At 48.2% G+C, this 15,706-nt stretch overlaps 1 protein-coding gene across 1 annotated transcript in view; it reads right to left on the bottom strand.

Annotated features, from left to right (window-relative positions):
- The window catches only part of CSMD1 (CUB and Sushi multiple domains 1), a gene marked incomplete at both ends in the record, with an annotated part of 1,655,719 nt that overhangs the window by 133,080 nt on the left and 1,506,933 nt on the right, over window positions 1-15,706 (bottom strand). The window contains one exon of the mRNA XM_081269879.1: window positions 8,107-8,316. Within this exon, the coding sequence (XP_081126005.1) occupies window positions 8,107-8,316 (210 nt within the window). The remainder of the gene's footprint in view (window positions 1-8,106; window positions 8,317-15,706) is intronic.

Here is a 15,706-nt window from a genome sequence, read left to right as displayed (position 1 = left end):
AAGCTGCCACGTGCAGCTCCAGGCTTTTGACTTGGCAACGGTGTGGAAGTTCCGCCACACTCTGGCTCGCACTCCATCTTCTCCTGGCCTAGTGATGTGCGGCAGGGTCCTCTCCTGATGCTGGTGGCAGCGGTGAGCCTGGCCAAGGGCCTCTGGTCATCACCCTCCAGGGGGCTTGTGCTGGACCCTGGTGCCGCACAGACAAGGGGCACTGAGTGCATTTCCAGCTCATGATGGGCCTCAGGCCATGAGCATGTCAGAGTCCAGGAGCCCCTGTGTCCACATACGCACAGGAATTGTGAGTTCTCTAGACGCCCAGTGTCGTGAGATCCGTGGCTGACAACAGCATGCAATGGGTGGATCCCACCTGTAGCCGGCAGGCCCACCTTTCAGTGCCCCTAGGTTTTAATGGTTATCATACGCGCAGTGTCACCACGTCTGACCCCGGCTGACGAGCAGCTGGAAAGCACACAGGAGTCAGTAGGCATGGCCCACTGTACCACGAAGCAGGGGCAGCTGTTGATGGGGAGCGACTTGCTAACCCGGAGCTTTCTTTGGATGAGTGGCTCTGGGAATCAGTATGGAGACCAAAGACAAATTGGCAACCAGAGAATGAATGTGTTTACCCATATGTGCACACGTGTGGTTTGCCATCTTGAAATACCATTTATAACAAGGGTCTAATTGCCAAGTAGGTGTTCCAATGCTGCTTTTGGCAAAGCTGGGTTGCACACAGGACTATTGAGTCGGCTGCCCAGCGCCCTCCGAAAGGGTCTCCTGCAGAGGTGATGACTAGAGGGCCGGCCCTCAGCACGGTTAGTTGGAGCTCTCACATGGTACTTGAAAGACCAGACGCCCAGAGGACCTGCTAGTGAGCGTGTGCAGGACGCCAGAGCGTAGGGCCAAGTGCAGGCCTGTCTCGCTCGCCCTGACACATGCACCCAGCCCCCCCCCATATCTCTGTTCCCCTGCTGTGCTGCTCCCCGGCCACCCTGACCCAGCGCACCACGGAAGGCCATAGGAGGCTGTTCCTGCAGCAGGGCCACATGTCCTAGAGAGAGGCCCAGTGCGTATGGCTGAGATTGCTCTGCAGACCAGTGCACTCAGACGGTGCGGAGAGTCCAGGCTGGGCTCCGACCTTCAGCGATGTTCCTGCCTAGGACAGGGGCTGGCCTACCAGCACCAGCTGCTTGATTCACATATCGAGGTTCCTGGGTGTCTCCAGCATTCCAACAGCTCCACAGAGCTTCCTCTTTGAGACCCAGTATCTTTCTTTTCCATAGCCCCAAACTCATTTCTCAAAACTACATTAAGTATAATATGATCTTCAGTGGAAAACTTTGCTCATGACTTAGCGGTGCAGTGGAGGTGCCCCACAGACATCAGTGACCACACATAGTGAACCGGGAGCTGGTGATGGGCATTGCTGGTATGCATCCACAGCAGGCAGTGGGGTTCGGCACAGACATCTGCAGAACACAGTTCTAGGCAAATGCAGTCTCCTATCTCCTTGTGCAGTTTGTGGGGTGATTAACTTCACTGCAGAGAAGTTCACGTCGGGGTATCTGGACCCGGAGCAGAAGGCCCAGGCCTTGCACGGTCCATGTCAACAACCAGGTTGAGGTGGAGCATGCAGGCTGCTTCCGGCTTCCCGCCCATGAGGCTCTTCATCACAGCTGTAGGCTGCTCTCCTAGTTACTCAGGAGTGCTCCTTCTTTTCTTGATGGCATCTGCGTCACGACCGGCTGCCCGTAGGATATCTCACAGGTACAGTATCCCCACTCCCACCATTCGCAATGGCTCCGATGACATGCTCTAAGGGAGAGCTGCAAGCTTGTAATCAGAACCAAGTCCCCAGCTGCCCGCTCTACATAAAGGTGGTTTAGTTGCTGCTCCTGAAGGGAAAATTGGTGTCCATTCAACAGCCCACTTCCCATAAACCTGAGTCACACAGAACCCACAGCTTTGGGACTGTAGTGATGAATATCATATTTACCATAACCTATTGTCTTCTAAAAATGACGTATGTCTGGCACATATCTATCAAAAGCAGGACGAAAAGAGTAGACCTCTGGAAAGCAAAGATTTTTTTTTTTTTTTTTTTTTTTTTTTTTTTTTTTTTTACTTTCTATGGCTAAAGTACTTAAAATCACCTTTAAGACTGTCAGCACTGGACAGTTCCATCCCCAGGCTGTAAGTGCTTTATAAAGCGGGGAGAAAAACAGACACAGAGACTCAATATGTCCAAAGACAGAACCACCAAACACAAAGGAAATGAGACCAAAACTGTTAGTGCATCAAACCTTCCCAAGTATTATCAAATCTAAGTTCCAATCAGCCATGCTAGAGCCATGAAACAAAATGGCATCCAGAATTGTAACTCCCAAAAGGAATCCTTCATGTGGATCTGGGTAAATAACTTGGTCTCTGCACCCATAAATCTCGGCCACGTTCACATCAGGGGTTTAAATCTTGAGTGTCACCGTGACAGTGAGCCCTGGAGTCATCCTTCACCATCTGCTGCTCTTTGGACCGCCGTCCATTCAGCTGGGAAGCACTTCTGTGGTCATCTGTTTTGCAGCTCTTGAGTTGGGAAGGGGGCACGTGAACTTCACAAACTTAACAAAGTTCCTTACAAGTCATTTAACTTCAAGACAGCTGTGTCAAAACGTTTTTCACCTTTACATGGTCATAAATAAATGACAAGGCTGAAGAATATGGTGCACGGCCCAGACACCATTGAGAATGACAAGAATCATCTGTGAATGGCAGGCAGCAGCTGCCTGATCCATGCATCATACTGTGGGTTGTTAATTAGGACCGTAGCCGATGAATCTTAAGTGGAAGCTGGAAATGTCTATGTGACCTACAAATCAGAGCTGTCACTTTCCCAGGCTACACATTTTATAAAATAACAGATACTAGTAAACGATCTAATTACTCTCTGTTAGATATAATAGTCTACCAGAAATTGGAACACCCCAAATTTATGTTCTTGTTTTTTATTTAATTGATTTTATATCTCTCACTTATAACTCTCATTTGTAACAAAGATGTTTTTAAGTGATTTTTGTACTCGGAGCGCTCAGAGTTGGGTATCAATCAGAAGGTGCTTATCTTCCATGGGGACTCACAGATCCACATGTCCAAAGGCCACAGGACATCCAGGAGCTCGGCAAACAGGTAGCTGACTCTGGAGAGGGCCTGAGCTGACCCCAGGGGGCCCCACTGAAGGTGCAGGCTAGAAACTTCCAGATGCTCATGAAGCAAGAGGGAAGGGATGTAGGTGGCCTTATGGCACCTCACATATGTGCTAGGGCTAAACCTAGGCAATTTCTAAAACAGGAACCCACTGCAGGGACCTTTGATCTAGGCAATTTCTACATGTATATTTTTGGTGGAATTTGTTTGCAAACTACTATTTTAACTCTTTTCAAGTTAAAATAACCAGTAGCTTTTGGAATTATGTTTACATAGCTACCTGGAAAACATCAAGAGAAAACCAACAAAATTCTTCACATTCCTTTTAACTATGCAGTTTAGAAATTATTTGAGATAAGCAAGTTTGAAAACTACATGGCAAATCGTACTAGAAAAGGAATACATATTTGAGTTTTTGTGATATTGATAAGGGAAGAAAAGAGGAATGTTGAATACAGAATTAGAAATATTCAGAATGGAAATGACTTCTCAAAATTGTTTACTGTCAATTGAAATAGACCAATTAAGTGGTGGCTAATAGTTTGAAATATATAATTGTTATACTTTTCTTATTGGCTCAGATTTTAAGATGTTAATTAAAATGAGATTTACCTGTGATAATCTAGTTTAATATGATGATCAGGAATAAAATGCTATTAATAAAATGTAATTAATTAATTAATTTATTTAGTTTTGGGTACCAGGGATTGAACTCAGGGGTACTTGACCTCTGGGCCACATCCCCAGTCCTTTTTTTTTTAAATTTTCAAACTGGGCCTTACCAAGTTTCTTAGGGTCTCGCTGATCTGCTGAGGCTGGCTTTGAACTCACTATCCTCCTGCCTCAGCCTCCCACACCATTGGGATGACAGGTGTGCGCCACCTTGGCCAGAGAAATGCTTTACTTTAACAGAACCGACTTCAGTAGGAACTGAGGAGATGTGGGGAGAAGTGAAAACAACAGGAAGGAGAGGTGCGTTCACACGGAGGACCCCTCACTTCCCACCTATGTTACCACAGTAAGGAGGACACAATTTTAAGACAAAGGGAAGAAAGCTTAATTGTTTTGCCAGTGAAAGAGAAGCATAGGGAACTCCGTCCCAGAGGCTGCGATTCTGCCCATGAGCAGGAACAGGGGTTTTTAAAGAAGTGATTCATCTACCCAAAGTACATGCATGAAGTCACGGAGGGTGGGACTCTGTGCTGTGAACCACCAGAGACAGGAAAAACTGCTCTGCATGTGTCCTATGAATTGAAATGCGTTCTGCTCTCATGTAAAACAAATTAAGTAAATAAATAAATTTTTTTAAAAAAGAAGTGATCCAAAGCCTCTTCCAGGTGCTCTGTGTTGGAGTTGTAATTCACTTGGGAATTTGGGAGATGGTCATTTCTGAGATCTCCTGGTGCCATCCCCCAGTCTGAATCACTGAATGTGTACATCACTTAAGTGGCCTGGAGACCTTCTCTAGGAAATGTTTACAATGTCTTAAGTTGATTTTAAATTGAAGCCAGAAATCTGAACTGTTTTGAGTTCTTCAGCTGAGTTCTCTCAGAGTGAGATTATTCAAATGTGAACCTTGGAGGGTAGGAGTGTGGGGTGACTCTGGCAGCCCTCCCACTCATCCTGCACTGGGCTCCCTCTTCTGGAACAAAGCCTGCTGGGTGGCTGGGGAGATGTGTCTGGGCTGCAAAACCAGAATCGACTCACTTCCAGCTTTCCTGTCAGCGAGCATGGTCAGCAAGCAAGCTCCTGCCCAGCGAGCAAGCTCCTAAAACACAGGCCTGTGAATGGAACTGGGAGGCTCAGCCCTGTCCCCAAGTCTTGCATGACTGTGCACCTGACACTGGAGGTGCAACAGCCACCTCAAAGTGATGGGGGCAGTCCCCCTGTGCAGGTTTCACCAGAGCACGCATGAAAGACTGCATCAGCCTGGGGACAGAGGATGGGCTTTGGAAGGACTTGATCAAGACCCTTTGGAAAACCTCTCCTTTGAGATGAAAATCCTCATCAAAGCCTTTCACCAGCTTTACCACCCAGGACTTTCTCAGGGGCTAGAAGAACCCTTCGGAATGCATCCTCTATGCAAATAGGGCCCTGTCCCTCTGTGGGAGCTGGGCTCCTGCAGCCCTGGAGGTGGGAGGAAGTGTACTTCTTCTCTGGAAGATGCTGGAGAGCAAACATGGCATCTGGTGGTCCACCCTGCTGGCTGGTGCAGCCTGAGAGGACCAGAGACAATCTGAGGCAAACACACAACCTTGAGCCCAGAGGAAAACTGTCCCAAGGTCCCTGACGGAAGCCATGGGAGCCCTGGGTGCAGGAAGAGCCTGCTGCTCATGGCCAGATGGAGCTGCTGGACTGCAGACGAGCACCCCCAGTATCAGCTCTGCTCCACCCCATCACCTGCCAGGCAGGGACCAGGGCCAAGACCCTGGGCCATCAAGAAAGGCCCAGGAAATGAGGGTCCTAGGAGACCCTTCACACAGACGCCATGCAAACCAAGATGCTTCTTGCCAGGGGTAGGCGCGGTCACAGGGGGTCCTCTAGCAAGGGGCTGCTCCCTCTCAAGATGGAAATTTTTAGATTAATGTTTCTAAACACTTGTTTTAAAATACAAAATGCTGCCTGAAGGGGCAATGATTTAAGCCACAAGACATTTGCATATCAATGCCACATGGGAGGACTTTAAATTTCTACTTTCAAATTTTTAAAAATATTTTCATTGGTATTCACTCTGACCTCCCCTGCCCCTGTGCCTCAACTTCATAAGGAGGAGACTCCCGATCAGAGTTTTAGGTGCTTTGGAAATGAGGAGGGCCACACTCAGGGCCCATACCACACTAGAAATGACCACAAGATCCCTTTAAAACAAATTCAACAAGGCAGCTGCAGCAGAAGAAAATGAGATTTGATGTCTCCACCAAACTGTGAAAATATGTCAACTAAGTCAAGCAGGCCCCACGCCACAAGGCAGGACAGGGGCCGGGACCTCAGCTTGAGGAGAGTGCACCAGAGCGGCCGTCCATGCTGCTGTCAGTAGGCAGGGCGTGGCGTCTGCAGCTCCTGGAACCGCCCTGGAGTCTTTCTGTTTGTGTTTTGAGGGTGGCTGAGTCTCACTAGGACAGTGTGTGTGGACTTACACATGGATTTTAGGTGGGCATAGGTAAGTTTGACGGGTGGACAACAAGCCCAGGGCGCAGCCAGGAGAAAGGCTGCTGCCACAGCACCTCACGGCCTCTTCCTGATCAAGTGCACTTGTGGGGTGTGTGTGTGTGTGTGTGTGAGAGAGAGAGAGAGAGAGAGAGAGAGAGAGAGAACAGTCTGCATATACTTGGAGCACTGTTGGGAAAGATCTGGAGAGACATGCTATAATGTGGCAGGAGAGGCCACACCCAGGGCCTCTGAAGGCAGGTGACACATGCAGGCCCAGGCCACCTGCAGCGGGAGCAGGAGCACTGGTCCTTCCCAGAATAGGAAAATCAAGACGGGTGCCCACAGCCACTTTGTGAGGGGAAGTTGCTTTCTCTCTGAGGTTGTCCGTGTGCATATGTGGCTGTGTGCATGCGTGTGCATGCACATGTGCGTTCAAGTACATGCACATACGTGTGCACACATATGTGCATGTGTACATGTGTGCATGTGTGCACACATGGGCAGGTTTGCATGTGCATGAGTGTGGGTGTGTGCACGTGTGCCATGTATGTGTTTGAAATGTGAGTGTGTGCATATGTGTGAATGTGTGTGTGCATGTGGGTGTGTGCAAATGCCTTTCCAGTAAGAAGTGACACATCTGCCAAGGAGAGTGACAAAACAAGCTGGGAGCAGTGACGACTGGTGCGTGGCCTGTGGGGTCTGCTGAAGCCCGGCAAGTCCCCGGGGAGCCTCCGTTCCCTCCCCAGGAGACCAGCCTATGCCACAGTGTGGGGAGAATGAGGTCTACACTTGGACACGGAACCCAGCTTCCTTCTGTAATAAAGTCGAGGAAGGCTAAGCCACATGGAAAAGGAAGATAGGCTGCATTTGACATTTCCAGTTTCATTTGATCTAACAACCGCCAAGGAAAGGCCAGATAAATTACTTCACATGAAATGAAAATGCTGAACTTTTTCACGTGTCAAAATGCTTTGATAACATGGGAGATTCCACGTTAGGATGCTGAACGGAGGGCAGAGTCCAGGCTCTGCTTCCTCTCTCCTGTGTGATCTCACCCTGACCTGAGCAGTGCCTGTGGCCACCTCAGCATCACATGTTGGCATGTGTAGGGACACTGCCAGCTCCAGTGCCACTGTGGCCTGACCCACATGCCAGAGGACTCCAGGTCCCACAGGGACACAAGTGGAGAGAGGCTCTGTGGCTGGGAAGGCAGGAGAGGCACAGGGTGGGAGGGGGTGTGGGAGGGGGTGTGTGTGTCTGAAGGGGGTGTGGGAGGGGGTGTGTGTGTCTGAAGGGGGTGTGGGAGAAGGTGTGGGGGGGAGGGGGTGTGGGAAGGGGTGGGGGGAAGGGGTGTGGGAAGGGGTGGGGGGAAGGGGTGTGGGAGGGGGTGTGGGGGGGAGGGGGTGTGGGGGGGAGGGGGTGTTGGGGAGGAGGGGGTGTGTGGGGAGGGGGTGTTGGGGGGAGGGGGTGTGAGGGGAGGGGGTGTTGGGGGGAGGGGGTGTGGGAAGGGGTGGGGGGGAGGGGGTGGGGGGGGTGGGGGAGGGGGGTGTGGGAGCCCCTCTGGAGCTGTTCCTGCCTGCTCTTCCTGGGTGCTGTGTGTCCTCAGCCCGATGACAAACATGGTTCTGCCACCCATTAGAACCCAACATGAAGGCTGACCTGGCTGTGCCAGTCTCAACCAGTCAGGGAGACTTACACTAAAATTCAATTTAAATGTAAAAGCATATTCACACATATATATTTTGGGTTCCTTACCTTGGTAAATGAGTTTAAACCCTTGCCGGTTTTGTGAATGGTCACTATAAAAGCGGATGAGGGTCTCGTGCGTTGTGCTCAGCAATGCCAAGGGCAGATCTGTGCCACTGAACTGCCCAATCATTGGGCTGGTGTGGTAAGGTCCATTTTGAATTTCCAGGTAGTCATGATTCGCTTCAGTAGAGAAATTCAGAAATTGGATGTGTGCACCTATGCAAAAACAGGCAAATTATTGACAGTCAGTTTACAAACTCATAAAATTCATGTTTATCAACAGCGACTGTAATTGTGCTTTTCTGTGACACAGTAACTCACTGGAGGGGAACATGTACTTGGTTCACCTCTCCCACCTGTGGCTGTGTGATCTTTATCCTGGGTCGATTAATGTCCATAGGTCAACCCACTGTGGACTATGAATGTGGCCGGCATGCTGCACAGAGGCACACAGGTACAGTCCTGAGGACAGTGATTAGCACACACGCTCACAGCATGACTTCTTCTAGTTGCTATCATAGTTATTACAGCCATAAACTCCAGGTGGAATCATACATAAATTACACATAAAGCTCTGTCAAGGGAGAAGCCAACATCCGTTGAAAGAAATATGCAACAAACTTTAAAAGTTCCTTTTAAGCTAATTGATGATCACACCTTTGTACAAGAGATTTATTATCTCAACAGGTGGTCATTTTCAGTTGCATTATGTAAACAAAGCAGATTGGTAATATTTAAATATTTATAAGAAACCCAGTCTGATGAACTCTACTGTAACTCAAAATTCAACAACATCCTGGCCTAGCCCAACGAACCAAAGATTGTCCAGATAAGCAACATCTCTGGTATCATGTTGATCTGGGCATGAAATAAACTATGGCTAAAGTTTGGAAGAAAGTCAAAATCAAGAGAGAAACTTGCTATGGTACTGAGACATTTGGAAACTTACTGTGGTGTCCAAAACAGTTCAATTTGTTTAAAAAGTATATTAGCACTTCAAAGATAGTGGTCATTGCACACATCCATGTGATCCAGTTATGAAGGTGGGCAGTAAAATCTCAGCTGAGGCCAGTACAGCTCACACGGGAAGGTTTACTGGGAATAGCTTCTCTCCTTTTTTCCCTAATGCCGTGCTGGAGATCAGGGTCAGGGCCTCTCCCGTGCTGGGCAGCAGAGGTCATCAGTTAGCTTTTTCCCTAATGCCGTGCTGGGGATCAGGGACAGGGCCTCTCCCGTGCTGGGCAGCACCTGCCCTGGCTGAGCCCAGCCCCTCCTGCTTCCCACAGCTGAGAACTTCACTCCTGTTTTCCATCAAACCTATAATGGTCCCTAGAATGGCCTGTCCTGCCTGAGTGCAGATGCGAAGGGGATCTCAGGGAAACATGTCTTCCCTGTGTCCAGGGAACCAGGGTCACCACACCACGGATCGGTGGGGGGTTAGAAGAGATGGTCAAGGAAGGGTGCACGGGAACCCAGCAGCATGGAGTGAAACTGGGAGCCGCACAGGAGGTCCTTCACGGGAAGGTGTTCTAAGGAGGAGCAAAAGAACAAAAATGGCCCCTCTCAGACCTGAGACCCAGCTGGCCAGCTCCTCTCCAGGACCCCACAGGTGACCGTGGCTATCCCAGGGGGATGACGAGGGCTCAGGACGTTAGGATGGTCACTGTAACACAGGGAGACCAGAGTGAGGTCCAGGTGCTCCGGCTGACGACACCCTCACTTCTGTGGTCAGCATGAAACAGGCTGGACCAGAGCTCATGGTCTCTGAAGTTAAAACCACCCACTGCTCTGGAGAAACCTGGCCTGTATTCAGCTTAGCTAGGAAGAGGAAGGACAGGAAGCAGAACACGGACTACTTCAGGAAGAGGCGGGAGAGGTGACCGCAGAAGAGAAGGAGACCCCCAGCTCGGTTTAGAAGGAACGACTGGATTCCTGCTCGGGGCCCTGGTCTGTACAGGTCACACCTGAGGAGCCCGGCTGGGACAGCCCTCTGCAGTGGTCTTGGCCATCTAACATCCTCTGCTGTGCACAACCAAGACAAAGGAACTCTTTAACCTTAAAACATTTCCGTAAACACCAAATCTTGCTCTTCTCTGAACAGCTGCCAATGAACAATTTTTTTTTCTAAATTTGAGCAAATACATTTGGTCAAAAGAAGTTGAGAGGCAGGCAAATACACAGAAGAAAGAAGAGACGGTTGGAAGACGAGGGCTGTCCCACGCCCTCAGGTCTGTGCTATTCCCCACCCTGTGAGATAGCTCAGCCAGATGACTTCCAGCAGGCCGCAGGCCAGAATCCAACTTGCCTCCTTAGGACTGCTCAGCTGAGCAGCTTCCTCAGGAGAAGTAGAAATGTACTTTGTTACTAATGAGTGAACCATGTGAAGAGCCCTGAGTAGAGTGTGTGTATGTGTGAGTATGTGTGTGTGAGTATGTGTGTGAATGTGTGTGTGAGTGTGTGTGAGTGTATGTGTGAGTGTGTGTGGGTGAGTGTGTGTGGGTGAGTGCGTATGAGTGTGTGTGAGAGTGTGTGTGTGAGTGTGAGTAAGTGTGTGGGGGTGTGAGAGTGTGTGTGAGAGTGTGTGTGTGTGAGTGTGAGTGAGTGTGTGTATGAGAGTGTGTGTGAGTGTGAGTGAGTGTGTATGAGAGTGTGTGTGTGAGTGAGTGTGTGTATGAGTGTGTGTGAGTGAGTGTGTATGAGAGTGTGTGTGTGAATGTGTGAGTGTGTGTGTGAGTGTGTATGAGAGTGTGTGTGTGAGTGTGAGAGTGTGAGTGTGTGTGGGTGTGTGTGAGAGTGTGTGTGTGTGAGACTATGTGTGAGTGTGAGTGTGTGAGTGTGTGTGAGTGTGCTCTTCAGTGATACTGACACAGTTGCAGCGATGCCTCAGTGGCCATCACAGCTCTCACGGCAGGTGGAGTAGGGAGACAGAGAAGAGCAACCAGAAGCCACCCAGGGAGCCCCCAGCCGTCCCGTGACATCCAACAGGGGCCAGAGAAAGTAGGAAGCAAGGGCAAGAGTAGGCCACTGAAGACCAGCCAACAAGGGGATGGCAAGAATGTGCTCCTCTGAGGGCGTGACGAGGGTGGCACCCCACCCAGACACATTTTGAAACCTGTGGAATGACACAGTCAAGAAAGGAATGAAGGATGACATCCGAGCGAGGGTAGGAACACAGAAGTCAGCAGCGTCTCCCGTGCAGGATACAGTGCAAGTGGCTTTTTACTCACTTGGAATTAAATATGAAATGGAAATGGAATTATGACGATTATAATATCGTGTACAAAATTACCATTTTAAGCAGGATAAAGTATCCAGCCACACATCAAACCACCTAATACCCATCAGGAACTAGAAGGCGGCCCAGCTCTAATCTGGTTTAAAGTAGAATCATTCCGCTATCTAAGTTTCAGCAAATTGCATCCAGTTTGACATCACAGAGCCTGGTTGAAGGGATTAGAATGAGCCCGGCCTCGTTATCCTTCATTATCTCGCAGAGTGACTTAAAACTATGTTATTACAACAAGAAAGCCAGTCCCAACGCCGGTCTGCAGTGAGATTTACACAACACATTTTCATATGGTAGTTACATTTTGGAAATCGAGTGCCAACAGAGTCACCTGCTCAAAGGACTTTTGCCTCTGGGCTTTGACAGACCCTTGAATAGTAATGTGACCATGACTTCAGAGTCAAACCTTCATTTTTAGTTGACAGAAGCTATGAATATTAACTTCCCTGCCTGGTCCTCTGTGGGTTTGGCACACCTCCTCTAGACTTCCATCCTTCCCTGCGGTACCAGAGGATCCTCAGGCCTGGGGTGGTGTTTTGTGCAACCTTAGTACAGCGATTTTGAAAAATGAAAGATCAAGATTAAAAAAAAAAGAAAAAGAAAAGAAACTTGGTGCCATTTCTGTCAACTGTGCCTCTAGACATTTTTAAGAAAATAAGAGCAGAAGTTCATAGTCGGTTCAACTTCACCAACGCAACACACAACTGCAGCCTAAGTTTGTAAAAAGAAAAGAAAAATTGCACAAGACAGCGGAATTTGGCTCTGCTACCACAGGCCTTAACAGGTCAATGAGACCGCTCGAGGTCAGGCCATAGCCACTTCAAAATGCCCAGAGGAGGGCGCTATATTCTGCCCTTTTTAATGAAAACAGGGTGCAGGAACATTTTTGCAACCTGTGAAAGTTCATGCCACTAGTAATTGACAAAGCGAAGATTTCCACTCTCTAAACCCCCAGACCAAATCAGGAGCAACCAGCACAGGAGCTGCCCGTCTATCAGGTCCCTGGATGGATTGGAGAGCCTTCCTGTCACCTTGAGGCAGCACGGAAGGGGCTGACACCAGAATGAGAGTAGAGATGCGGGTGGAGAGCTTCTCACCATGCCACCACCACCCGTCACTCTCACCCGTTCCATCAGTGTTGGCCGGTGCTGGCCCGGGGCTGGCTGGGGTGGGCTTGAGGCTGACAGTCACTCCACCCCCACACCCATGAGGTCCCCACACGGGAGAGCAGTTGGTGTGTCCCTGGAGTCACTCATGAGGACCAGGAGAGCAGTCACACCTGAAGCCTGGCTCACCCCAGCCAGATGCAGGAGCACGGCCCACTGCAGAGGCCGAGGAACAGAGACTACACCTAGGAACAGTCCAGAGGACAGAGATGTCCTGCATGAGTCACCTTGAAGTCTCGATGTCTCCGGCTCTCGTGATGTGGTACCCCACCTTGAATTCCAATCTGCCAAAGTCCAGTGGTGACAATGTTCTCACCAAGCCAATTTATACCAAATAAGCAAAACCGGAAAGACTCTTATGAACACCCTGGGCATCTCTCATCTTGTTTAGAGGACAAGTGCTCTTTCAATGTGTGTTGAGAAACGCTTCCTGCACTAGGTGCTTTGTGGAAGCCTGGCAGTCTCCGCTTCCCTGGAGCTGAGTGGCATTGCCTGTCACCTGCACGCGTCTCCTGGTAAGGGGGAGGAGTCTTTCCACTCCTATTTTCCAACTTGATGACCATGATACCCTAGCAGCAGAGTTTCCACCTGGATATTTAATGTGACAACAGCAGAAATACCCACCCAGCTTCCCATTCTCCCTGCTGGTCCCATTGGGAGATCTGGGCCCTTTCCCAAGTTATAATTACAGGGAATGTTCCAGAATCCTCCTGCAGTGTGGATGCCAATAGGAAACCATGCAGGAGGTCTAAGAGGGAGAACGTGTGGTTAAAGGCATCGTGGCCATGTGAGATGCGTTCCCAGTCTTCTCACAGGAAACTTTTGAAGAGTTTGATCATAGGCTTTGACCCCAAATTTATGTTTCAAAATTCCCAGGGGAGATCTGATATTTGCTCATGGTTTGGGGGATTCTGGGAAGAACCTACTGCCAAAAATAAGGTGAGTAGAGAGGAAGAACAGGTGTGCTGGCAGGGCTGGGAATCAGCTGGGTCCAGGAGGGTACCTACACCTGCTCTGAGATGCCCTCGGGCGACCCAGACGGGAGTCCCATGCAGCGGAGACCCAGGCCTGCGCTGCAGCAAGCCTCGTGATCCTGTTTAAAGACTCGTGTGGAAGAGAGAGAGGGAGCGGGACCGCAGGCTTTCCAGGGGAGAAGTCGACCTCTAGCAAGTGTAGGAACGTGAGGAACTCGGAGAATCACTCGGGCCCCAGGGAGAACCCAAGCAAAGGCGAAGCCACTGCAAAGACGTGCCATAGCCAGGGGCCTCTGCCCTGGGGAGGGCTTGGTCCTCGTGTTCCTCTACCACAGTGGCCTCCTGAGGAAGCCCTTGGTCGTGATAAAGCTGCCCAACCCGCGGGGCTACTCAGCAGCCCTCTTCCACATCCAACAGCCCATGCTGGCCCACAGCACTTCCCCCTCAGTGCGCCTGAGCCACCTGGCCAGGTCCTCTGGCCACAACACCGGCTCCAGGGCTCTCTGCTGAGCAAGTGACCCCCACCTGGCCTTTCCACACTCCTGTACACATTCTCCAGGGAAAAGCTTGGCCAAAAGAAGACAGGAAATAACTAAAATGAGAGCTGAAATCAATGCAATTGAAACAAACAAAAACCATTAAAAATACACAAAATAAAAAGTTTGTTCTTTCAAAAAAAAAATAAAATTGATAAACCCTTAGCCAACATAACTGAGAAAAAGGAAAAAAAAACTCAAATTAATAAAATTTGTGATGAAAAAGGAAATATCACCACAGACACTATTGAAATACAGACAATAACCAGAAACTATTTTGAAAATGTCTACTCCAAAAAAATAGAAAATCTTGAAGAGGTCGACACATTTTTAGAGACACATGACCTACCCAAATCAAATCGGGAGGACACAGAAAATTTAAACAGATTGATTTCAAACAATGACATTGCACACACCATCAAAAGCCTACCAACAAAGAAAGGCCAGGACCAGACCTTCCAAGAACTCACACTAATCCTCCTCAAAGTGTTCCATGAAATAGAAAAGGTGGGAGCCCTTCCAAACTCATTCTATGGAGCCAGTATCATTCTGATACTAAAACCACACAGAGACACATCAAGGAAAGAAAACTTCAGACCAATATCCCTGATGAACATAGATGCAAAAATCTCAATAAAATACTGGCAAAGTGCATAATAAAACATATTAAAATGATAGTTCACCATGATGAAGTGGGTTCATCCTCGGGATGTAAGGTTGATTCAACATATGGAAATCAATAAATCAATAAACGTAATTCATCACATCAATAGACTTAAAGACAAGAGTCATATGATCATCTCAACAGATGCAGAAAAATATTTGACAAAATACAGCACCCCTTCATGTTCAAAACACTAGGAAAACTAGGGAAAGTAGGAGCATACCTCAACATCGTAAAAGCTGTAAACATTAAACTCAAGGCCAGCATTATTCTAAATGGAGGAACATTGAAAGCAATTCCTCTGAAAACTGGAACAAGACATATAAAAACATGCCCTCGATGGCCACTCCTATTCAACATGGTCATTGAAACCCTAGTCAAAGCAATTATGCAGGAGAAATAAATTAAAGACATATAAGTAGGAAAAGAAGAGCTCAAATATCCCTACTTGCTGATGACATAATTCTATATTTAGCAGACCTCAAAACCTCCACCAGAAAGCTTCTAGAACTCATAAGTGAATTTATTAAAGTAGCAAGATATAAAATTAATACCCATAAATCAGTGTTGTTCCTATATATCAATGGTAATTCAACTGAATGAGATTTAGGAAAACTACCCAATTCACAATAGACTCAAAAATATATACATATTTGGGAATCAATCTAATAAAAGAGGTGAAAGACCTCTATAATGAAAACTACAGAACACTAAAGAAAGAAATGAAAAAAACCTTAGAAGATGGATAGGTCTCCCATGCTCTCGGATAGGCAGAGTTAACGTTGTCAAAATGGCCATATTACCAGAAGTGATACATACATTTAATGCAATTCCTATTGAAATCCCTATGACATTCTTCATAGAACTAGAAAGAGCAATCATGAAATTCATTTGAAAAAATAACAGCCCCAGAATAGACAAAATCCTCAGTAAGAAAGTGAAGCAGGAGACATAATAATACCAGAGTGATTATTATACTA

The sequence above is a fragment of the Spermophilus citellus genome (genome assembly GCF_964194105.1).
Source record: "Spermophilus citellus genome assembly, chromosome: 16".
Taxonomy (NCBI): Eukaryota; Metazoa; Chordata; class Mammalia; order Rodentia; family Sciuridae; genus Spermophilus; species Spermophilus citellus.
This window is presented reverse-complemented; position numbering and strand designations above follow the sequence as displayed.